At 52.5% G+C, this 25,907-nt stretch overlaps 1 protein-coding gene across 8 annotated transcripts in view; it reads left to right on the top strand.

Moving 5' to 3' along the window:
• Positions 1-25,907, top strand: part of tns1b (tensin 1b) — a 939,527-nt gene that overhangs the window by 222,599 nt on the left and 691,021 nt on the right. For all 8 annotated transcript variants that reach the window (XM_068034709.1, XM_068034713.1, XM_068034718.1 and 5 more), the window contains exon 2: positions 11,785-11,899. In XM_068034709.1, the coding sequence (XP_067890810.1) occupies positions 11,785-11,899 (115 nt within the window). The remainder of the gene's footprint in view (positions 1-11,784; positions 11,900-25,907) is intronic.

Genomic DNA, 25,907 nt, shown 5'->3' with positions numbered 1-25,907 from the left:
GTCTTTTTCTGTCTTGCTCTCTCTGTCTCCCTCTCTGCCTCACTGTCTCTCGCTGTCTCCCTCCCTGTCTCGCTCGCTCTCTCCCTCCCTCCCTCCCTCCCTGTCTCCCTCTCTCCCTCTGTCTCCCTCTCTGTCTCGCTCTCTCTCTGTCTCCCTCTCTGTCTCACTTTCTCTCTCTGTCTCCCTCTCTGTCTCGCTCTCTCTCTCTGTCTCCCTCTCTGTCTCCCTCTCTGTCTCCCTCTCTGTCTCGCTCTCTCTCTCTGTCTCCCTCTCTGTCTCGCTTTCTCTCTCTGTCTCGCTCTCTCTCTGTCTCCCTCTCTGTCTCACTTTCTATCTCTGTCTCATTCTCTCTCTATCTCCTTCTCTGTCTCACTCTCTGTCTCACTCTCTGTCTCTCTGTCTCTCTCTGTCTCACTCTCTCTCTCTGTGTCTCCCTCTCTGTCTCGCTCTCTCTCTGTCTCCTTCTCTGTCTCACTCTCTCTCTGTCTCACTCTCTGTCTCTCTGTCTCTCTCTGTCTCTCTGTCTCTCTCTGTCTCACTCTCTCTCTCTGTCTCCCTCTCTCTCTCGCTCCCTCTCTCTGTCTCCCTCTCTCTCTCGCTCTCTCTCTCTCGCTCTCTCTCTCTGTCTTCCTCTCTGTCTTGCTTTCTCTCTCTCACTCTCTCTCATTGTCTCCCTCTCTGTCTCGCTCTCTCTCTGTTTCCCTCTCTGTCTGGCTCTCTCTCTTTTTCCCTCTCTGTCCCACTCTCTGTCTCTCTCTGTTTCCCTCTCTGTCTCGCTCTCTCTCTGTTTCCCTCTCTGTCTGGCTCTCTCTCTTTTTCCCTCTCTGTCCCACTCTCTCTCTGTTTTCCTCTCTGTCTTGCTCTCTCTCTCTGTCCGTCTCTCTCCGTCTTTCCCTCTCTTGCTGTTCCCATTTCACTCACTCACATTAGCAGCTGTGCTAGAAATACGACACCCCTTTTTAGATTCCTGTAACTTTAAATCTCCTACTTAGCAAAGTGACAGTGAGGATGTAGGGAGGTTTGTGAGTGTGTGGGATGAGGGATTTGTAGTTTAGGAGGAAACAAGACAAGAGGATAAATACTGTGCTGATGTGTACTCTGCGGCCAGGACACTGTTCAGGAGGAAAGTGCAGAGATCCTGGTGTTTTAGCAGTTGTTGGGCCATTTATTTTCTTCAATGGTTTGTGCATCACGAGTTCCTCGTGATTTTAGATAAGCCTCTCATAAACTCAGTGTATTTCTGAATGCCCTCTACTTGTCCCCTTCTGATAAACATTGGTGAACGTTAGTCAAACACACTCTTTCTTTGTTGAGCCTGACTGTTGTGGGCTGAAAGGACATGCTGAGGATTGGCCTCCCAGGCACTGATCTGCTGCTAAAACACAAATCCAGTACTGTCAGTTGATTTAGTGGATGCAGCTGCCCAGTTACTCACAGTTCAGGCCCCTTGCAATGGAGGAGGCTGTCGTTATTAACCATCATTGTGCACTGTCACACCGTGTGCTTCCATTGAGGGAGGGCAACGGTTAGATTAAGGCCCCCATCATGACAAACTCACAGAATCACTCAGCAGCAAGACGGATCACACCCTCCAGGCACGTCTTCAAACCAGTCCCACAGGGCACCAGGGGAATGACCCAGACCCAGAGGGCACCAGGGGAATGACCCAGTCCCACAGGGCACCAGGGGAAGGGCCAAGTCCCACAGGGCAACAGGGGAAGAGCCCAGTCCCACAGGGCACCAGGGGAAGGGCCCAGTCCCACAGAGCACCAGGGGAAGGGCCCAATCCCACATGGCACCAGGGGAATGACCCAGTCCCACATGGCACCAGGGGAAGGGCCCAGTCCCACATGGCACCAGGGGAATGACCCAGTCCCACATGGCACCAGGGGAAGGGCCCAATCCCACATGGCACCAGGGGAATGACCCAGTCCCACAGGGCACCAGGGGAAGAGCCCAGTCCCACATGGCACCAGGGGAAGGGCCCAGTCCCACATGGCACCAGGGGAAGGGTCCAGTCCCACAGGGCACCAGGGGAAGGGCCCAGTCCCACAGGGCACCAGGGGAAGAGCCCAGTCCCACATGGCACCAGGGGAAGGGCCCAGTCCCACATGGCACCAGGGGAAGGGCCCAGTCCCACAGGGCACCAGGGGAATGACCCAGTCCCACAGGGCACCAGGGGAAGAGCCCAGTCCCACAGGGCACCAGGGGAAGGGCCCAGTCCCACAGGGCACCAGGGGAAGGGCCCAGTCCCACATGGCACCAGGGGAAGGGCCCAGTCCCACAGGGCACCAGGGGAAGGGCCCAATCCCACAGGGCACCAGGGGAAGGGCCCAGTCCCACAGGGCACCAGGGGAAGGGCCCAGTCCCACAGGGCACCAGGGGAAGTGCCCAATCCCACATGGCACCAGGAGAAGGGCCCAGTCCCACATGGCACCAGGGGAAGGTCCGAGTCCCACAGGGCAGGGGACCAGGGGAAGGGGCCAGTCCCACAGGGCAAGGCACCAGGGGAAGGGCGCAGTCCCACAGGGCAGGGCACCAGGGGAAGGGCGCAGTCCCACAGGGCAGGGCACCAGGGGAAGGGCCCAGTCCCACAGGGCAGGGCACCAGGGGAAGGGCCCAGTCCCACAGTATCCCAGTGAGAGTCAGTGTTTGTGGAAGTGTACCCCAGTGAGAGTCTGGGCGTGTGGAACTGTACCCCAGTGAGAGTCAGTGTGTGTGGGACTGTACCCTAGTGAGAGTCTGGGTGTGTGGAACTGTACCCCAGAGAGAGGGAATGTTTGTGGAACTGTACCCCAGTGCGAGTCAGTGTGTGTGGAACTGTATCCCAGTGAATGTCACTGTTTGTGGAACTGTACCCCAGAGAGAGTCAGTGTTTGTGGAATTGCACCCTGGTGAGAGTCAGTGTTTGTGGAACTGTACACCAGTGAGAGTCAGTGTGTGTGGAACAGTACCCCAGTGAGAGTCACTGTGTGTGAAACTGTACCCTAGTGAGAGTCTCGGTGTGTGGAACTGTACCCCAGTGAGTCAGTGTGTGTGGAACTGTACCCCAGTGAGAGTCAGTGTGTGTGGAACTGTACCCCAGTGAGAGTCAGTGTGTGTGGAACTGTACCCCAGTGAGAGTCAGTGTCTGTGGAACTGTATCCCAGTGAGAATTTGTTTGTGTGGAACTTTGCCCCAGTGAGAATTTGTTTGTGTGGAACTTTGCCCCATTGAGAGTCAGTGTGTGTGGAACTGTACCCCAGTGAGTGTCAGTGTGTGTGGAACTGTCCCCCAGTGAGTCAGTGTGTGTGGAACTGTAACCCACTAGGAGTCAGTGTGTGTGGAACTGTACCCCAGTGAGTGTCAGTGTGTGTGAAACTGTACCCCAGTGAGAGTCAGTGCGTGTGAAACTGGAGGCCAGTGAGAGTCAGTGCTTGTGGAATTGTACCCCAGTGAGAGTCAGTGCGTGTGGAACTGCACCCCAGTGAGAGTCAGAGGTGTGTGGAACTGTACGCCAGTGTGAGTCAGTGTGTGAGGAACTGTACCACAGTGAGAGTCAGTGTCTGTGGAACTGTACCCCAGTGAGAGTCAGTGTCTGTGGAACTGTACCCCGGTGCGAGTCAGTGTTTGTGGATCTGTACCCCAGTGAGAGTCAGTGTTTGTGGATCTGTACCCCAGTGAGAGTCAGTGTTTGTGGATCTGTACCCCAGTGAGAGTCAGTGCGTGTGGAACTGTACCCCAGTGAAAGTCAGTGTGTGTGGAACTGTATCCCAAGGAGAGTCAGTGTTTGTGGAACTGGAGCCCAGTGAGAGTCAGTGCGTGTGGAACTGGAGCCCAGTGAGAGTCAGTCTGTGTGGAACTGTAACCCAGTGAGAGTCAGTGCGTGTGCAACTGTACCCCAGTGCGGGTTAGTGTGTGTGGAAGTGTACCGCAGTGAGAGTCATTGTGTGGAACAGCACCCCAGTGCGAGTCCGTGTTTGTGGTACTGTACCCCGGTGAGAGTCTGTGTGTGAGGAACTGTACCCCAGTGTGAGTCAGTGTGTGTGGAATTTTACCCCAGTGAGAGTCAGTGCGTGTGGAACTGTACCCCAGTGAGAGTCAGTGTGTGTGGAACTGTACCCCAGTGAGAGTCAGTGCGTGTGGAACTGTACCCCAGTGAGTGTCAGTGTGTGTGGAACTGTATCCCAGTGAGAGTCAGTGCGTGTGGAACTGTACCCCAGTGAGAGTCATTGTGTGTGGAACTGTACGCCAGTGAGAGTCAGTGCGTGTGGAACAGTACCCCGGTGAGAGTCATTGTCTGTGGAACTGTACCCCGGTGAGAGTCAGTCTGTGTGGAACTGTATCCCAGTGAGAGTCAGTGCGTGTGGAACAGTAACCCGGTGAGTGTCCGTGTCTGTGGAACTGTACCACGGTGAGAGTCAGTGTCTGTGGAACTGTACCCCAGTGAGAGTCAGTGTCTGTGGAACTGTACCCCGGTGCGAGTCAGTGCATGTGGAACTGTACCCCAGTGAGAGTCAGTGTTTGTGGATCTGTACCCCAGTGTGAGTCAGTGTGTGTGGATCTGTACCCCAGTGAGAGTCAGTGTGTGTGGCCTGTACCCCAGTGAGAGTCAGTGTTTGTTGATCTGTACCACAGTGAGAGTCAGTGTGTGTGGAACTGTACCCCAGTGAGAGTCAGTGTTTGTGGATCTGTACCCCAGTGAGAGTCAGTGTGTGTGGAATGTACTCCAGTTAGAGTCAGTGTTTGTGGATCTGTACCCCATTGAGTGTCAGTGTGTGTGGAATTGTATCCCAGTGAGAGTCAGTGTGTGTGGAACTGTATCCCAGTGAGAGTCAGTGTTAGTGGATCTGTCCCCCAGTGAGAGTCAGTGTGTGTGGAACTGTACCCCAGTGAGAGTCAGTGCCTGTGGAACTGTATCCCAGTGAGAGTCAGTGTGTGTGGAACTGTTTCCCAGTGAGAGTCAGTGTGTGTGGAACTATCTCCCAGTGAGAGTCAGTCTGTGTGGAATTGTACCCCAATTAGAGTCAGTGTTTGTGGAACTGTACCCCAGTGAGAGTCAGTGTGTGTGGAACTGTACCCCAGTGAGAGTCAGGGAATGTGGAACTGTACCCCAGTGTGAGTCAGTGTGTATGGAACTGTACCCCCGTGAGAGTCAGTGCGTGTGGAACTGTACCCTAGTGAGATTCAGTGCATGTGGAACTGTACCCCAGTGAGAGTCAGTGCGTGTGGAACTGTACCCCAGTGTGAGTCAGTGTGTGTGGAACTGTATTCCAGTGAGAGTCAGTGTCTGTGAAACTGTACCCCAGTGAAAGTCAGTGCGTGTGGAACTGTACCCCAGTGAGAGTCAGTGTGTGTGGAACTGTATCCCAGTGAGAGTCAGTGCGTGTGGAACTGTACCCCAGTGAGAGTCAGGGCGTGTGTGAACTGTACTCCAGTGAGAGTCAGTGTTTGTGGAACTGTACCCCGGTGAGTGTCAGTGTGTTAGGAACTGTGCCCCGGTGAGAGGCAGTGTTTGTGGAACTGTGCCCCAGTGCGTGTCAGTGTGTGTGGAACTGTACCCCAGTGAGAGTCAGTGCGTGTGGAACTGTACCCCAGTGAGAGTCAGTGTGGGTGTAACTGTACCCCAGTTAGAGTCAGTGTGTGTGGAACTGTACCCCAGTGAGAGTCAGTGCCTGTGGAACTGTATCCCAGTGAGAGTCAGTGTGTGTGGAACTGTTTCCCAGTGAGAGTCAGTGTGTGTGGAACTATCTCCCAGTGAGAGTCAGTCTGTGTGGAATTGTACCCCAATTAGAGTCAGTGTTTGTGGAACTGTACCCCAGTGAGAGTCAGTGTGTGTGGAACTGTACCCCAGTGAGAGTCAGGGAATGTGGAACTGTACCCCAGTGTGAGTCAGTGTGTATGGAACTGTACCCCCGTGAGAGTCAGTGCGTGTGGAACTGTACCCTAGTGAGATTCAGTGCATGTGGAACTGTACCCCAGTGAGAGTCAGTGCGTGTGGAACTGTACCCCAGTGTGAGTCAGTGTGTGTGGAACTGTATTCCAGTGAGAGTCAGTGTCTGTGAAACTGTACCCCAGTGAAAGTCAGTGCGTGTGGAACTGTACCCCAGTGAGAGTCAGTGTGTGTGGAACTGTATCCCAGTGAGAGTCAGTGCGTGTGGAACTGTACCCCAGTGAGAGTCAGGGCGTGTGTGAACTGTACTCCAGTGAGAGTCAGTGTTTGTGGAACTGTACCCCGGTGAGTGTCAGTGTGTTAGGAACTGTGCCCCGGTGAGAGGCAGTGTTTGTGGAACTGTGCCCCAGTGCGTGTCAGTGTGTGTGGAACTGTACCCCAGTGAGAGTCAGTGCGTGTGGAACTGTACCCCAGTGAGAGTCAGTGTGGGTGTAACTGTACCCCAGTTAGAGTCAGTGTTTGTGGAACTGGAGGCCAGTGAGAGTCAGTGCTTGTGGAATTGTACCCCAGTGAGAGTCAGTGCGTGTGGAACTGCACCCCAGTGAGAGTCAGAGGTGTGTGGAACTGTACGCCAGTGTGAGTCAGTGTGTGAGGAACTGTACCACAGTGAGAGTCAGTGTCTGTGGAACTGTACCCCAGTGAGAGTCAGTGTCTGTGGAACTGTACCCCGGTGCGAGTCAGTGTTTGTGGATCTGTACCCCAGTGAGAGTCAGTGTTTGTGGATCTGTACCCCAGTGAGAGTCAGTGTTTGTGGATCTGTACCCCAGTGAGAGTCAGTGCGTGTGGAACTGTACCCCAGTGAAAGTCAGTGTGTGTGGAACTGTATCCCAAGGAGAGTCAGTGTTTGTGGAACTGGAGCCCAGTGAGAGTCAGTGCGTGTGGAACTGGAGCCCAGTGAGAGTCAGTCTGTGTGGAACTGTAACCCAGTGAGAGTCAGTGCGTGTGCAACTGTACCCCAGTGCGGGTTAGTGTGTGTGGAAGTGTACCGCAGTGAGAGTCATTGTGTGGAACAGCACCCCAGTGCGAGTCCGTGTTTGTGGTACTGTACCCCGGTGAGAGTCTGTGTGTGAGGAACTGTACCCCAGTGTGAGTCAGTGTGTGTGGAATTTTACCCCAGTGAGAGTCAGTGCGTATGGAACTGTACCCCAGTGAGAGTCAGTGTGTGTGGAACTGTACCCCAGTGAGAGTCAGTGCGTGTGGAACTGTACCCCAGTGAGTGTCAGTGTGTGTGGAACTGTATCCCAGTGAGAGTCAGTGCGTGTGGAACTGTACCCCAGTGAGAGTCATTGTGTGTGGAACTGTACGCCAGTGAGAGTCAGTGCGTGTGGAACAGTACCCCGGTGAGAGTCATTGTCTGTGGAACTGTACCCCGGTGAGAGTCAGTCTGTGTGGAACTGTATCCCAGTGAGAGTCAGTGCGTGTGGAACAGTAACCCGGTGAGTGTCCGTGTCTGTGGAACTGTACCACGGTGAGAGTCAGTGTCTGTGGAACTGTACCCCAGTGAGAGTCAGTGTCTGTGGAACTGTACCCCGGTGCGAGTCAGTGCATGTGGAACTGTACCCCAGTGAGAGTCAGTGTTTGTGGATCTGTACCCCAGTGTGAGTCAGTGTGTGTGGATCTGTACCCCAGTGAGAGTCAGTGTGTGTGGCCTGTACCCCAGTGAGAGTCAGTGTTTGTTGATCTGTACCACAGTGAGAGTCAGTGTGTGTGGAACTGTACCCCAGTGAGAGTCAGTGTTTGTGGATCTGTACCCCAGTGAGAGTCAGTGTGTGTGGAATGTACTCCAGTTAGAGTCAGTGTTTGTGGATCTGTACCCCATTGAGTGTCAGTGTGTGTGGAATTGTATCCCAGTGAGAGTCAGTGTGTGTGGAACTGTATCCCAGTGAGAGTCAGTGTTAGTGGATCTGTCCCCCAGTGAGAGTCAGTGTGTGTGGAACTGTACCCCAGTGAGAGTCAGTGCCTGTGGAACTGTATCCCAGTGAGAGTCAGTGTGTGTGGAACTGTTTCCCAGTGAGAGTCAGTGTGTGTGGAACTATCTCCCAGTGAGAGTCAGTCTGTGTGGAATTGTACCCCAATTAGAGTCAGTGTTTGTGGAACTGTACCCCAGTGAGAGTCAGTGTGTGTGGAACTGTACCCCAGTGAGAGTCAGGGAATGTGGAACTGTACCCCAGTGTGAGTCAGTGTGTATGGAACTGTACCCCCGTGAGAGTCAGTGCGTGTGGAACTGTACCCTAGTGAGATTCAGTGCATGTGGAACTGTACCCCAGTGAGAGTCAGTGCGTGTGGAACTGTACCCCAGTGTGAGTCAGTGTGTGTGGAACTGTATTCCAGTGAGAGTCAGTGTCTGTGAAACTGTACCCCAGTGAAAGTCAGTGCGTGTGGAACTGTACCCCAGTGAGAGTCAGTGTGTGTGGAACTGTATCCCAGTGAGAGTCAGTGCGTGTGGAACTGTACCCCAGTGAGAGTCAGTGTGTGTGGAACTGTACCCCAGTGAGAGTCAGGGCGTGTGTGAACTGTACTCCAGTGAGAGTCAGTGTTTGTGGAACTGTACCCCGGTGAGTGTCAGTGTGTTAGGAACTGTGCCCCGGTGAGAGGCAGTGTTTGTGGAACTGTGCCCCAGTGCGTGTCAGTGTGTGTGGAACTGTACCCCAGTGAGAGTCAGTGCGTGTGGAACTGTACCCCAGTGAGAGTCAGTGTGGGTGTAACTGTACCCCAGTTAGAGTCAGTGTTTGTGGAACTTTATCCCAGTGAGAGTCAGTGTGTGTGGCATAGTACCCCGGTGAGAGTCATTGTCTGTGGAACTGTACCCCGGTGAGAGTCAGTCTGTGTGGAACTGTATCCCAGTGAGAGTCAGTGCGTGTGGAACAGTAACCCGGTGAGTGTCCGTGTCTGTGGAACTGTACCACGGTGAGAGTCAGTGTCTGTGGAACTGTACCCCAGTGAGAGTCAGTGTCTGTGGAACTGTACCCCAGTGAGAGTCAGTGTCTGTGGAACTGTACCCCGGTGCGAGTCAGTGCATGTGGAACTGTACCCCAGTGAGAGTCAGTGTTTGTGGATCTGTACCCCAGTGAGAGTCAGTGTGTGTGGATCTGTACCCCAGTGAGAGTCAGTGTGTGTGGCCTGTACCCCAGTGAGAGTCAGTGTTTGTTGATCTGTACCACAGTGAGAGTCAGTGTGTGTGGAACTGTACCCCAGTGAGAGTCAGTGTTTGTGGATCTGTACCCCAGTGAGAGTCAGTGTGTGTGGAACTGTACCACAGTGAGAGTCAGTGTGTGTGTGAACTGTACCCCAGTGAGACTCAGTGCGTGTAGAACTGTGCCCCAGTGAGTGTCAGTGTGTGTGGAACTGTACCCCAGTGAGAGTCAGTGCGTGTGGAACTGTACCCCAGTGAGAGTCAGTGTGGGTGTAACTGTACCCCAGTTAGAGTCAGTGTTTGTGGAACTTTATCCCAGTGAGAGTCAGTGTGTGTGGAACAGTACCCCGGTGAGAGTCATTGTCTGTGGAACTGTACCCCGGTGAGAGTCAGTCTGTGTGGAACTGTATCCCAGTGAGAGTCAGTGCGTGTGGAACAGTAACCCGGTGAGTGTCCGTGTCTGTGGAACTGTACCACGGTGAGAGTCAGTGTCTGTGGAACTGTACCCCAGTGAGAGTCAGTGTCTGTGGAACTGTACCCCAGTGAGAGTCAGTGTCTGTGGAACTGTACCCCGGTGCGAGTCAGTGCATGTGGAACTGTACCCCAGTGAGAGTCAGTGTTTGTGGATCTGTACCCCAGTGAGAGTCAGTGTGTGTGGATCTGTACCCCAGTGAGAGTCAGTGTGTGTGGCCTGTACCCCAGTGAGAGTCAGTGTTTGTTGATCTGTACCACAGTGAGAGTCAGTGTGTGTGGAACTGTACCCCAGTGAGAGTCAGTGTTTGTGGATCTGTACCCCAGTGAGAGTCAGTGTGTGTGGAACTGTACCACAGTGAGAGTCAGTGTGTGTGTGAACTGTACCCCAGTGAGAGTCAGTGTTTGTGGAACTGTACCCCAGTAAGAGTAAGTGTTTGTGGAACGTTATCCCAGTGAGAGTCAGTGTGTGTGGAAATGTACCCCACAGAAAGTTAGTGCGTGTGGAACTGTTCCCCAGTGAGAGTCAGTGTGTGTGGAAATGTTTCCCAGTGAGAGTCAGTCTGTGTGGAACTGTACCCCAATTAGAGTCAGTGTTTGTGGAACTGTACCCCAGTGAGAGTCAGTGTGTGTGGAACTGTACCACAGTGAGAGTCAGGGAATGTGGAACTGTACCCCAGTGTGAGTCAGTGTGTATGGAACTGTACCCCAGTGAGAGTCAGTGTGTGAGTGAGCTGTACCTCCGTGAGAGGCAGTCCGTGTGGAACTGTACCCTAGTGAGATTCAGTGCGTGTGGAACTGTACCCCAGTGAGAGTCAGTGCGTGTGGAACTGTACCCCAGTGACAGTCAGTGCGTGTGGAACTGTACCCCAGTGAGAGTCAGTGTGTGTGTAACTGTACCCCGGTGCGAGTCAGTGCGTGTGGAACTGTACCCCAGTGAGAGTCAGTGTGTGTGGAACTGTACCCCAGTGAGAGTCAGTGTATGTGGAACTGTCCCCCAGTGAGAGTCAGTTTTTGTGGATCTGTACCCAGTGACAGTCAGTGTGTGTGGAACTGTATCCCAGTGAGAGTCAGTGTCTGTGAAACTGTACCCCAGTGAGAGTCAGTGTGTGTGTAACTGTACCCCAGTGCGAGTCAGTGCGTGTGGAACTGTACCCCAGTGAGAGTCAGTGTGTGTGGAACTGTACCCCAGTGAGAGTCAGTGTATGTGGAACTGTCCCCCAGTGAGAGTCAGTTTTTGTGGATCTGTACCCCAGTGAGAGTCAGTGTCTGTGAAACTGTACCCCGGTGCGAGTCAGTGCGTGTGGAACTGTACCCCAGTGAGAGTCAGTGTGTGTGGAACTGTACCCCAGTGAGAGTCAGTGTATGTGGAACTGTCCCCCAGTGAGAGTCAGTGTGTGTGTAACTGTACCCCAGTGAGAGTCAGTGTGTGTGGAACTGTATCCCAGTGACAGTCAGTGCGAGCCACGAGGTCATGCTGCAGCTGTACAAAACTCTGGTGAGGCCGCACCTGGAGTATTGCGTGCAGTTCTGGTCACCGCATTATAGGAAGGATGTGGAAGCTATGGAAAGGGTGCAGAGGAGATTTACTAGGATGTTGCCTGGTATGGAGGGAAGGTAATACGAGGAAATTCTGAGGGACTTGAGGTTGTTTTCATTGGAGAGAAGGAGGAGGAGAGGTGACTTAATAGAGACATATAAGATAATCAGAGGGTTAGATAGGGTGGATCGTGAGAGTCTTTTTCCTCGGATGGTGATGGCAAACACGAGGCGACATCGCTTTAAGTTGAGGGGTGATAGATATAGGACAGATGTTACAGGTAGTTTCTTTACTCAGAGAGTAGTGGGGGCGTGGAATTCCCTGCCTGCAACAGTAGTAGACTCGCCAACTTTAAGGGCATTTAAGTGGTCATTGGATAGACTTTTGGATGAAAATGGAATAGTGTAGGTCAGATGGTTTCACAGGTCGGCGCAACATCGAAGGCCGAAGGGCCTGTACTGCGCTGTAATGTTCTAATTCTAATTCTAATTCTGTCTCCCAGTAAGAGTCAGTGTGTTTGGGACTGTTTCCCAGTGAGAGTCAGTGTGTGTGGAACTGTACCCCAGTGAGAGTCAGTGTGTGTGGAACTGTATCCCAGTGAGAGTCAGTGTCTTCAGGGAATATGGGATGTAAAATTGACATAATGGTGCAAGAGAAATGTTCATTGATTTTGGAATCTAAATATTTTTTTCTCCTGCCCACTTTTAGCCTGAAGATCGTGAAGCCTCAAACTGCCACACCTTCAAAGCAAAAAGCTTCAAAAAACTCAAACCGTGTGCTGTCTGCAAACAGATAATCAGCAAGGATGGAACTGCATGTCGTGGTGAGTCACAAGTGATTTAATTCAACTCTCCGGCCATGTTCTCGCATAACTGTGAGCGTGTGTCTGTTTGTGTGCCGTGGCCTTTTTTTTGTATGAATGTGTGTGTTTCAGTCTATTTATTCCCATGCGTTTATGTCTTTGTCTCTCTATGTCTGTGTCTTATTTGCCTGTGTGTATTTGTGTCTCTCTCTCGACCTGACTTACGCATACCTGTGTCTGCGTTTGCATTTACGTCTCTGGTTTGTGGCTCTGTCTTCTGTGTGCATTTTTACATCTGTTTGTCTCTCTCCCTCTCTCTTTGCCCATCTGTGTCTGTGTTTCTCTCTCTGTCTCTCCTCCTCTCTCTCTCTGTGCCTGGGGTTTGGAACAAGCATGATGCTACAAAAGGAATTACTAGATTTTTACAAAAACAATCCCAAAATATTGGTGTTTTGTACAAGAACCGTCGGGGGTGGGTATCATGTAATTATGATGAATGACATCTGGACTTTCCAGGTTGTACTGGGGGAAGGGAGGAAAAGCAATGGTTTCATTTCATGCCCAGTTTTGAGCTGCAAACCAATTTGATCCCAGTTATTTTTTCCAATTCCTTCCCCTGCCCTCTCACTGGTTTCGGTGACTGCTGTTTCCCCCCCCCCACCCCGCAACTTCCCCCCGCCACCCCCCCACCCCTGCAACTTCCCCCCGCCCCCCTGCAACTTCCCCCCGCCACCCACCCCCCCCCCCCCACCGCAACTTCCCCCCCCCCCCCCACCTCGGCTGCTGTCTGTCTCTGAGTGAGCGAGAGACAGCGAAGGGGTTTTGGCAGTGGACAGCACTGCAGCTATTCTCAGCTAACAAGTAAACAGGCTCGATACGGTTATTCACCACAAGGTACAGGAAGATTGCAGGGCTGGAGAAGGTAAATGGAAACTAGTGAACAACAAACTGGACAATTAGCACCAAAATCCTCGACAGGAGTGTGAGCTGCTTGGAGTTTGAAGCCGCTCCATAGTCAGTGCCAGTAAATTGGAGGAGGCGAACGTGTCCCCTGATTCCCCTCCGCCCATACCCCCGAACCCCTTTGTAGTTGTCGACCCATTGACAAGGTTGTTGTCTTTTGGTCTAAGTACAAACCCTATGTAGTAACTATGTCATCGCCAGTGATCTCCCGTTTGCGAATGATATATTTGTTAGGAATTGTCATACTGCACTGCCCTCAAGTGGCATACTCTTACAAGTGGCAGTGCTGGGAAGGAGCTGCTCCAGCCAATGTGGCTTATCTCTCCCGTTCCCCAGTGCTAGCTGACTGGCAGCTAGCTGGTTTAAACTTGGACGGCATGAATATCTACAGCCTATAAGGATTGGTAGCACTCTTGCACCTGAGTTCACAGGCTGTTGGTTTAAGTCCTAATCCAGACACCATCCACTCCAGTATCTAATCCAGGCTGATTCTCCAGTGAGGTACTGGGGGAGATCTACAGTGTTGAATGTGCAGTCTCTCAGGTGGACGTAAAAGATCTCATGGAGCTATTTAGAAGAGGCTTCTTCCCAGTTTCCTGGTCAATATCTATCACTCAATCAGCATTCACTATGACATTTACCTGGTCATTATCTCATTGCTGTTTGTGGGATCTTGCTGTTCACAAATTGGCTGTTGTGTTTCTTATATTACAACAGTGACTACTCTTCCAAAGTATTTCACTGTCTGTGAAACAGTTTGTGATGTCCTGAGGTTGGAGAAGTGCTGTATAAAGACAAGTTTGCTCTTTCTTTCCTGTGTATCACATCAGGAGTGAATGTAGGAACAGGAGAAGGCCATTCAGCCCCTCAAACCTGTTCTGCTTTTCAGTTGCCTCAACTCCATTTACTCCCCCTGTCATTCCATTTCCCCTGACACCCCAAGTAACAGAAATCTTAAGTCATGAAAGCACCAATCGACTCCCCCAGAATCTAGGCTTTTGGGGGAGAGAGTTCCCGATTTCCACTACCCTTTGTGTGAAGAAGTGCCTCCTGACATTGTCCCTGAATGACCTGGCTCTAATTTAAGGTTCTGCCCCCTTGCTCTGGCCCCACCCCAACAGAGGAAATAATTTCTCTCTATCAACCCTATTGAATTCTTCAATCATCTTGAACACCTCAATTAGATCATACTGTAATATTTTCTATTTAAGGGAACACAAGCTTTGTTTGTGCGTCCCTTTTCGATCTGGTATCAGTCTGATGAATCTGTACTGCACCGCGTAGACTGCTCGGGGCCGCCCACAATACTGTCCAGAGTGTGTCTCTGAGTTTGTGCTCGCCTGCTGTATCATCCACAGCCTAACTATTAGGAGAATGCAGCCATTGCCACCAGACATACGGAGAGTACCTTGGGAGGAGGAAGGGGGGAGGAAGAGACAGGAAGGATGTGTCCTGCGGCCCCTTCACTCTGGACAGGCTGTCCGCGAGTGCCTGTTGAGATTCTGGTTCCGTTAGGATGTATCCCTTCAACACCATGGCTCCATAATTCCCAACTTTCTTATCCATCTGCAACTTCCCATCACCACTTGGCCAAAAGCCTGAAATAAAAACCATCAAAAAAAAAACCTTTCCATAACACCTTTATCAAAAAATACATTCATTTATACAAACATAAAATGAGCTATTTGCTCCTGTGCCTGTCTTGTGACCCATATTAGTGCTCCTAGACAGTGCTATCCTAGTACTGCAGCATGGCTGATGGAAGGCTGCCAACTTTCAATGAGGGAGATTGCAGATAGCCTTGCAGGATACCCTCAAGCAGCTCTGGGCCTCGAGGGCCCCACTTCAGACTGCACCACTTCGGCATAAGTGGCAGCAGTTTGGGCTGGATGGCTGGGAGGCAACAGCAAGGGCACTGGCGGTATGGCAGTGTTGGGAGCACAAATGCTGTCATCCTGAGAAAGCACAGCAGATTTGTGCTCCGCAATGCCAATCCTACTACGAGGGGGCGGCACTGAGTAATCCTAGTAATCTGTTGGAGCACAGATTACAGGACTGCTCCACAACCACGATGGCAGCAGTCTGAGCCTGTATGGCAGCAAGCATGGACTGCATAATTTCCATCCGAGTTTACACTGCTGCACTGAAACATTGGATGGCTTCTGCCTGTGCGGCAGTGAAAGCTGACACGGGCCACCAGACACTATGTCGTGTCTGGGTCCGCAAGTGCTGCCATGCAGTTGGCCCATGTCCACAATGTAAAGGAAGGATGGGCTCCAAACTCTGTTGAAGCTGGACTCCTCCTTGTTCCTTGATAGTGACAGGAGGCTATCTGGCAGGCCTGCAAATGCACCAAGTATCTAGGTTATGTTGAGCAGAGTTATCAAGTATGCTGCTCCAACAAAGCCCTCATTTAAGTCCCGTGCCAGAACTTGTTTTTGACCTTGCCCTTCGGTGAACTGGCACACGACCTATCCTTTACCTTGGCTTGGCTTTAACCCACTTGTGTTTGGTGACTCACCATGTGCAGATCCCAACTCTATACTACCCTCAAAAGGTCATGTGGTGTAAAGGCCTGCTCGGGTCTGCAATTGAAACCCGACCCAAGCCCGACAGAACCACATCCAACCCGAGCCCGACCCGGCCCGAGTCCTTTGATTTTTTTCCCCACGCCTGACCAGACCCGACCCGACCTGACCACCGGAATGAAGTTGATTATATTAAAGAGGTTGTGCTCTATCTTGGATGGAATCGCTCACTGCAGACTAGTGCGGAGTCTGGATGCACATTTCCCGCCTTGACGTCCTGGCTGTCACTGTGTCCCACCCGGCCCGACCTGACCTGAGACCGAATGCCAGCCCCAGAAGAGTGACCTGACCCGACCCGACCCGAACCCGACATGTCATCAGGCCCAGTCGGGTTCGCGTCGGGTGGCCATGCTCTAACATGGTGCCAGTATCTGAGACGGTGGCTGCAAGTGGCAGTTCAAATGACAGTGCTTCATTGTCAGAGGCTTGTCGTAGCTCTCACCCTTCCCCAGGAGGTTGGAATGAGGGTCCAAGGTGGCAGTTAGTGAGTATCTGAAAGGAGAAGGGGAGGGTTGGGGTGAGTGAAGGGGGTGGGCTGAGGTCCACGTTCACACCATTTGCAGCTTTCATTTCGTGCCAGCTAACAGGATGAGGGTGAGATGGGAGTTGAAAGGAGGCATAAGGCAGGAACATACCATCATCCTGCATAGTCTCGGTGACACCAGATAAAACAGCCTCTGTGACAGCCCCATGATGTGCAGACTGGTCTCCTAGAGAGATCTTATGTAGGCTTGGCTGTCCCTCTCTGCTTCTGTTCTTCTCCCTGCCATTCTAGGCTATAGATCCTGAGGTGCAGGTATGTGGAGGCTGTGAGAGGTGGATGTAAGACTGGCCTCATTGGTAGGTTTTTGAGGGGAAGAACATAAGAAATAGAAAGAAAGACCCTCTTTGACAGTGCAGCGCTCCCTCAGTACTGACCCTCCAACAGTGCGGCACTCCCTCAGTACTGACCCTCCGACAGTGCGGCATTCCCTCAGTACTGACCCTCCGACAGTGCGGCACTCCCTCAGTACTGACCCTCCGACAGTGCAGCGCTCCCTCAGTACTGACCCTCCAACAGTGCGGCACTCCCTCAGTACTGACCCTCCGACAGTGCGGCATTCCCTCAGTACTGACCCTCCGACAGTGCGGCACTCCCTCAGTACTGACCCTCCGACAGTGCAGCGCTCCCTCAGTACTGACCCTCTGACAGTGCAGCACTCCCTCAGCACTGACCCTCTGACAGTGCAGCGCTCCCTCAGTACTGATCCTCTGACGGTGCAGCACTCCCTCAGCACTGACCCTCTGACAGTGCAGTGCTCCCTCAGTACTGACCCTCTGACAGTGCAGCGCTCCCTCAGTACTGACCCTCTGACGGTGCAGCACTCCCTCAGCGCTGACCCTCTGACAGTGCAGCACTCCCTCAGTACTGACCCTCCGACAGTGCAGAGCTCCCTCAGTACTGACCCTCTGACAGTGCAGCACTCCCTCAGCACTGACCCTCTGACAGTGCAGCAGTCCCTCAGTACTGCAGTGGGAGAGTCAGCCTGGATTATGTGCTCACTTCTCTGCAGTGGGGTTTGAACTCTCCGAACCATGGGTACACTACCAATAATTGGACAAGGGATTGGGGCAATTACTCTGGTTAATTGGGCAGAGAGAAACCAATCAGGGCGTTAGCAGCTCAGGGCAATAAACAAAGACCATCAATCGCAAAGTTAAATCGGTGACAAGATTCAGCTTCGTCAAAAAAAAACGACTGAGAGGGGGCGCCAGAGACACAGCAATCAGGGTGGGAACAGCACCAGCTAGAAATGTCAATCAAACACAGGGCAAAATATTTAGAAACACAAAAATTATTTTATTAAACATGATATTCATACTTGATATGTCACAACCCAATTTATGCAATGGGAAAAAGGATAAAGGTCATCAATATGAGGATGTTGCTGCTACAACATTCCATTACAGTAACATTCGCACCACACAAGTGCTAGGCAATGACCATCTCCAACAAGAGAGAATATAACCATCTCCCCTTGACATTCAATGGCATTACCATCGCTGAATCCCCCACTATCAACATCCTAGGGGCTACCATTGACCAGAAACTGAACTGGAGTAGCCATATAAATACCATGGCTACAAGAGCAGGTCAGAGGCTAGGAACCCTGAGGCGAGTAACTCACCTCCTGACTCCCCAAAGCCTGTCCACCATCTACAAGGCACAAGTCAGGAGTGTGATGGAATACTCTCCACTTGCCTGGATGGGTGCAGCTCCAACAACACTCAAGAAGCTCAACACCTGGGCGGCACAGTGGCGCAGTGGTTAGCACCGCAGCCTCACAGCTCCAGGGACCCGGGTTCGATTCTGGGTACTGCCTGTGTGGAGTTTGCAAGTTCTCCCTGTATCTGCGTGGGTTTTCTCCGGGTGCTCCGGTTTCCTCCCACAAGCCAAAAGACTTGCAGGTTGATAGGTAAATTGGCCAATATAAATTGTCACTAGTATAGGTAGGTGGTAGGGAAATATAGAGACAGGTGGGGATGTTTGGTAGGAATATGGGTTTAGTGTAGGATTAGTATAAATGGGTGGTTGATGTTCGGCACAGACTCGGTGGGCCGAAGGGCCTGTTTCAGTGCTGTATCTCTAATCTAATCTAATCTAAAACCATCCAGGACAAAGCAGCCCACTTGATTGGCACCTCATCTACAAACATTCATTCCCTCCACCACCGATGCACAGTGGCAGGAGTATGTACCATCTACAAGATGCACTGCAGCAATGCACCAAGGCTCCTTAGACAGCACCTTCAATACCCATGACCTCTACCAACTAGAAGGACAAGGGCAGCAGATGCATGGGAACACCACCACCTGCAAGTTCCCCTCCAAGTCACACTCCATCCTGACTTGGAACTATATCACCGTTCCTTCACTGTCGCTGGGTCAAAATCCTGGAACTCCCTTCCTAACAGCACTGTGGGTGTACCTACCCCACATGGACTGCAGCGGTTCAAGAAGGCAGCTCACCACCACCTTCTCAAGGGAAATTAGGGATGGGCAATAAATGCTGGTGTTGCCTCCGATGCTCACATCCTGTGAAAGAATAAAAAAAAGTGTCCCATCAAACACTCCTGGGCAGATACAGTGTTACTGTATACTCAGGGTACGGGTTACTCAATGTAACTGTACCACGAAGCAGGAATGTCCTTTAGGGAAGGAAACCTGCCATCCTTACCCAGTCTGAATTATATTTCACTCCAGTCCAATGTTCCCTTTAAAGTTCAGCTGTTGTGCACAACCTTTCTTTTCAGTGCGTGGTCCCTTTAAATTGTTTTACCCAGCTCCCCTTTGCATTATTTTTCATAGAACAAGGCCTGTGCGGTACCTTTCAGACTACTGTACACCTGTGCATTGTGGTACCTTACAGGCTGCTGTACACCTGTGCACTGTGGTACCTTTCAGGCTGCTGTACACCTGTGCACTGTGGTACCTTACAGGCTGCTGTACACCTCTGCACTGTGGTACCTTACAGGCTGCTGTACACCTGTGCACTGTGGTACCTTACAGGCTGCTGTACACCTGTGCACTGCGGTACCTTACAGGCTGCTGTACACATGTGACTGTGGTACCTGACAGGCTGCTGTACACCTGTGCACTGTGGTACCTTACAGGCTGCTGTACACCTGTGCACTGCGGTACCTTTCAGGCTGCTGTACACCTATGCACTGCGGTACCTTAGAGGCTGCTGTACACCTGTGCACAGTGGTACCTTAGAGGCTGCTGTACACCTGTGCACTGCGGTACCTTAGAGGCTGCTGTACACCTGTGCACTGCGGTACCTTTCAGGCTGCTGTGCACCTGTGCACTGCAGTACCTTAGAGGCTGCTGTACACCTGTGCACTGCGGTACTTTACAGGCTGCTGTACACCTGTGCACTGTGGTACCTTACAGGCTGCTGTACGCTTGTGCACTGCGATACCTTACAGACTGCGGTACGCCTGTGCACTGCGGTACCTTACAGGCTGATGGACACCTGTGCACTGTGGTACCTTACAGGCTGCTGTACACCTGTGCACTGTGGTAACTTACAGGCTGCAGGACGCCTGTGCACTGCGGTACCTTACAGGCTGCTGTACAGCTATGCACTGTGGTACCTTACAGGTTGCTGGACACCTGTGAAATGCAGTACGTTACAGGCGGCTGTACACCTGTGCACTGTGGTACCTTACAGGCTGCTGTACACTGTGCACTGCTGTACCTTACAGGCTGCTGGACGCCTGTGCACTGTGGTACCTTTCAGGATGCTGGATGCCTGTGCACTGCGGGACCTTCCAGGCTTCTGTACACCTGTGCACTGTGGTACCTTTCAGGCTGCTGGATGCCTGTGCACTGCGGGACCTTACAGGCTTCTGTACACCTGTGCACTGTGGTACCTTTCAGGCTTCTGTACACCTGTGCACTGCGGTACCTTACAGGCTTCTGTACACCTGTGTACTGTGGTACCTTACAGGCTTCTGTACACCTGTGCACTGCGGTACCTTTCAGACTGCTGTACACCTGTGCACTGCGGTACCGTACAGGCTTCTGTACACCTGTGTACTGCGGTACCTTACAGGCTTCTGTACACCTGTGTACTGCGGTACCTTACAGGCTTCTGTACACCTGTGCACTGAAGAACCTTTCAGACTGCTGTACACCTGTGCACTGCGGTACCTTACAGGCTTCTGTACACCTGTGCACTGTAGTATCTTTCAGGCTTCTGTACACCTGTGCACTGCGGAACCTTACAGGCTTCTGTACACCTGTGCACTGCGGTACTTTACAGGCTTCTGTACACCTGTGCACTGAAGAAACTTTCAGGCTGCTGTACACCTGTGAACTGCGGTACCTTACAGGCTTCTGTACACCTGTGTACTGTGGTACCTTACAGGCTTCTGTACACCTGTGCACTGCGGTACTTTACAGGCTTCTGTACACCTGTGCACTGAAGAACCTTTCAGGCTGCTGTACACCTGTGCACTGCGGTACCTTACAGGCTTCTGTACACCTGTGCACTGCGGTACCTTTCAGGCTTCTGTACACCTGTGCACTGCAGTACCTTTCAGGCTTCTGTGCACCTGTGCACTGTGGTACTTTACAGGCTGCTGTACACCTGTGCACTGCGGTACCTTACAGGCTTCAGTACACCTGTGCACTGCGGTACCTTTCAGGCTTCTGTACACCTGTGCACTGAAGAACCTTTCAGGCTGCTGTACACCTGTGCACTGCGGTACCTTACAGGCTTCTGTACACCTGTGTACTGCGGTACCTTACAGGCTTCTGTACACCTGTGCACTGTGGTACCTTACAGAGTTCTGTACACCTGTGCACTGCGGTACTTTACAGGCTTCTCTACACATGTGCACTGCAGTACCTTTCAGACTGCAGTACACCTGTGCACTGCAGTGCCTTACAGGCTTCTGTACACCTGTGCACTGCGGTACCTTTCAGGCTTCTGTACACCTGTGCACTGCGGTTCCTTACAGGCTTCTGTACACCTGTGCACTGCGGTACCTTTTAGGCTGCTGTACAGCTGTGCACTGCGGTATCTTTTAGGCTTCTGTACACCTGTGCACTGCGGTACCTTTCAGGCTTCAGTACACCTGTGCACTGCGGTACCTTTCAGGCTTCAGTACACCTGTGCACTGCGGTACCTTTCAGGCTGCTTTACACCTGTGCACTGCGGTGCCTTTCAGGCTTCTGTACACCTGTGCACTGCGGTACCTTTCAGGCTTCAGTACACCTGTGCACTGCGGTACCTTTCAGGCTGCTGTACACCTGTGCACTGCGGTACATTTCAGGCTGCTGTACACCTGTGCACTGCGGTACTTTTCAGGCTGCTGTGCACCTGTGCACTGCGGTACCTTTCAGGCTGCTGTACACCTGTGCACTGCGGTACTTTTCAGGCTGCTGTACACCTGTGCACTGCGGTACTTTTCAGGCTGTGTGCACCTGTGCACTGCGGTACCTTTCAGGCTTCTGTGCACCTGTGCACTGCGGAATCTTTCAGGCTTCTGTGCACCTGTGCACTGCGGTACCTTACAGGCTTCTGTACACCTGTGCATTGCGGTACCTTTCAGGCTGCTGTACACCTGTGCACTGCGGTACCTTTCAGGCTTCTGTACACCTGTGCACTGCGGTACCTTTCAGGCTTCAGTACACCTGTGCACTGTGGTACCTTACAGGCTTCAGTACACCTGTGCATTGCGGTACCTTTCAGGCTGCTGTACACCTGTGCACTGCGGTACCTTTCAGGCTGCTGTACACCTGTGCACTGCGGTACCTTTCAGGCTTCTGTGCACCTGTGCACTGTGGTACTTTACAGGCTGCTGTACACCAGTGCACTGTGGTACCTTTCAGGCTTCTGTACACCTGTGCACTGCGGTACCTTACAGGCTTCAGTACACCTGTGCACTGCGGTACCTTTCAGGCTTCTGTACACCTGTGCACTGTGGTACCTTTCAGGCTTCTGTACACCTGTGCACTGCGGTACCTTTCAGGCTTCTGTGCACCTGTGCACTGCGGTACCTTTCAGGCTTCTGTACACCTGTGCACTGTGGTACTTTACAGGCTGCTGTACACCTGTGCACTGCGGTACCTTACAGGCTTCTGTACTCCTGTGCACTGTGGTACCTTACAGGCTGTTGTACACCTGTGCAATGCAGTACCTTTCAGGCTTCTGTACACCTGTGCACTGCGGTTCCTTACAGGCTTCTGTACACCTGTGCACTGCAGTACCTTTCAGGCTGCTGTACACCTGTGCACTGCGGTACCTTTCAGGGTTCTGTACTCCTGTGCACTGTGGTACCTTACAGGCTGCTGCACACCTGTGCACTGCAGTACCGTTCAGGCTTCTGTACACCTGTGCACTGCGGTTCCTTACAGGCTTCTGTACACCTGTGCACTGCGGTACCTTTTAGGCTGCTGTACAGCTGTGCACTGCGGTATCTTTCAGGCTTCTGTACACCTGTGCACTGCGGTACCTTTCAGGCTTCAGTACACCTGTGCACTGCGGTACCTTTCAGGCTTCAGTACACCTGTGCACTGCGGTACCTTTCAGGCTTCTGTACACCTGTGCACTGCGGTACCTTTCAGGCTTCAGTACACCTGTGCACTGTGGTACTTTTCAGGCTGCTGTACACCTGTGCACTGCGGTACCTTTCAGGCTGCTCTACAGTTGTGCACTGCGGTACCTTTCAGGCTTCTGTACACCTGTGCACTGCGGTACCTTTCAGGCTTCTGTACACCTGTGCACTGCGCTACCTTTCAGGCTGCTGGATGCCTGTGCACTGCGGTACCTTTCAGACTGCTGGATGCCTGTGCACTTTGGTACCTTACAGGCTGCCGGACGCCTATGCACTGCGGTACCTTACAGGCTGCTGTACACCTGTGCACTGCAGTATCTTACAGGCTGCTTTATGCCTGTGCACTGCGGTACCTTACAGGCTTCTGTACACCTGTGCACTGCCTTACCTTACAGGCTTCTGTACACCTGTGCACTGCCTTACCTTTCAGGCTGCTGTACACCTTTGCACTGCGGTACCTTTCAGGCTTCTGTACACCTGTGCACTGCGGTACCTTTCAGGCTTCAGTACACCTGTGCACTGCGGTACCTTTCAGGCTGCTTTACACCTGTGCACTGCGGTGCCTTTCAGGCTTCTGTGCACCTGTGCACTGCGGTACCTTTCAGGCTTCTGTGCACCTGTGCACTGTGGTACTTTACAGGCTGCTGTACACCTGTGCACTGCGGTACTTTTCAGGCTGCTGTACACCTGTGCACTGCGGTACTTTTCAGGCTGCTGTACACCTGTGCACTGCGGTACCTTTCAGGCTTCTGTGCACCTGTGCACTGCGGAATCTTTCAGGCTTCTGTGCACCTGTGCACTGCGGTACCTTACAGGCTTCAGTACACCTGTGCACTGCGGTACCTTTCAGGCTGCTGTACACCTGTGCACTGCGGTACCTTTCAGGCTGCTGTACACCTGTGCACTGCGGTACATTTCAGGCTTCTGTACACCTGTGCACTGCGGTACCTTTCAGGCTTCTGTGCACCTGTGCACTGTGGTACTTTACAGGCTGCTGTACACCGGTGCACTGTGGTACCTTTCAGGCTTCTGTACACCTGTGCACTGCGGTACCTTACAGGCTTCAGTACACCTGTGCACTGCGGTACCTTTCAGGCTTCTGTACACCTGTGCACTGCGGTACCTTTCAGGCTTCTGTACACCTGTGCACTGCGGTACCTTTCAGGCTTCTGTACACCTGTGCACTGCGGTACCTTTCAGGCTTCTGTGCACCTGTGCACTGCGGTACTTTACAGGCTCCTGTACACCTGTGCACTGAAGAACCTTTCAGGCTGCTGTGCACCTGTGCACTGCGGTACCTTACAGGCTTCTGTACACCTGTGCACTGCGGTACCTTTCAGGCTTCTGTACACCTGTGCACTGCGGTACATTTCAGGCTTCTGTACACCTGTGCACTGCGGTACCTTTCAGGCTTTTGTACACCTGTGCACTGCAGTACCTTTCAGGCTTCTGTGCACCTGTGCACTGCGGTACCTTTCAGGCTTCTGTACACCTGTGCACTGCGGTACCTTTCAGGCTTCTGTACACCTGTGCACTGCGCTACCTTTCAGGCTGCTGGATGCCTGTGCACTGCGGTACCTTTCAGACTGCTGGATGCCTGTGCACTTTGGTACCTTACAGGCTGCCGGACGCCTATGCACTGCGGTACCTTACAGGCTGCTGTACACCTGTGCACTGCAGTATCTTACAGGCTGCTTTATGCCTGTGCACTGCGGTACCTTACAGGCTTCTGTACACCTGTGCACTGCCTTACCTTACAGGCTTCTGTACACCTGTGCACTGCCTTACCTTTCAGGCTGCTGTACACCTTTGCACTGCGGTACCTTTCAGGCTTCTGTACACCTGTGCACTGCGGTACCTTTCAGGCTTCAGTACACCTGTGCACTGCGGTACCTTTCAGGCTGCTTTACACCTGTGCACTGCGGTGCCTTTCAGGCTTCTGTGCACCTGTGCACTGCGGTACCTTTCAGGCTTCTGTGCACCTGTGCACTGTGGTACTTTACAGGCTGCTGTACACCTGTGCACTGCGGTACTTTTCAGGCTGCTGTACACCTGTGCACTGCGGTACTTTTCAGGCTGCTGTACACCTGTGCACTGCGGTACCTTTCAGGCTTCTGTGCACCTGTGCACTGCGGAATCTTTCAGGCTTCTGTGCACCTGTGCACTGCGGTACCTTACAGGCTTCAGTACACCTGTGCACTGCGGTACCTTTCAGGCTGCTGTACACCTGTGCACTGCGGTACCTTTCAGGCTGCTGTACACCTGTGCACTGCGGTACATTTCAGGCTTCTGTACACCTGTGCACTGCGGTACCTTTCAGGCTTCTGTGCACCTGTGCACTGTGGTACTTTACAGGCTGCTGTACACCGGTGCACTGTGGTACCTTTCAGGCTTCTGTACACCTGTGCACTGCGGTACCTTACAGGCTTCAGTACACCTGTGCACTGCGGTACCTTTCAGGCTTCTGTACACCTGTGCACTGTGGTACCTTTCAGGCTTCTGTACACCTGTGCACTGCGGTACCTTTCAGGCTTCTGTACACCTGTGCACTGCGGTACCTTTCAGGCTTCTGTGCACCTGTGCACTGCGGTACTTTACAGGCTCCTGTACACCTGTGCACTGAAGAACCTTTCAGGCTGCTGTGCACCTGTGCACTGCGGTACCTTACAGGCTTCTGTACACCTGTGCACTGCGGTACCTTTCAGGCTTCTGTACACCTGTGCACTGCGGTACATTTCAGGCTTCTGTACACCTGTGCACTGCGGTACCTTTCAGGCTTTTGTACACCTGTGCACTGCAGTACCTTTCAGGCTTCTGTGCACCTGTGCACTGTGGTACTTTACAGGCTGCTGTACACCTGTGCACTGCGGTACCTTACAGGCTTCAGTACACCTGTGCACTGCGGTACCTTTCAGGCTTCTGTACACCTGTGCACTGCGCTACCTTTCAGGCTGCTGGATGCCTGTGCACTGCGGTACCTTTCAGACTGCTGGATGCCTGTGCACTTTGGTACCTTACAGGCTGCCGGACGCCTATGCACTGCGGTACCTTACAGGCTGCTGTACACCTGTGCACTGCAGTATCTTACAGGCTGCTTTATGCCTGTGCACTGCGGTACCTTACAGGCTTCTGTACACCTGTGCACTGCCTTACCTTACAGGCTTCTGTACACCTGTGCACTGCCTTACCTTTCAGGCTGCTGTACACCTTTGCACTGCGGTACCTTTCAGGCTTCTGTACACCTGTGCACTGCGGTACCTTTCAGGCTTCAGTACACCTGTGCACTGCGGTACCTTTCAGGCTGCTTTACACCTGTGCACTGCGGTGCCTTTCAGGCTTCTGTGCACCTGTGCACTGCGGTACCTTTCAGGC

This window comes from Heterodontus francisci, chromosome 7 (genome assembly GCF_036365525.1).
Source record: "Heterodontus francisci isolate sHetFra1 chromosome 7, sHetFra1.hap1, whole genome shotgun sequence".
NCBI lineage: Eukaryota > Metazoa > Chordata > Chondrichthyes > Heterodontiformes > Heterodontidae > Heterodontus > Heterodontus francisci.
Note: the sequence above shows the minus strand (reverse complement) of the source record. Positions and strands in the feature narration are given on the sequence as shown.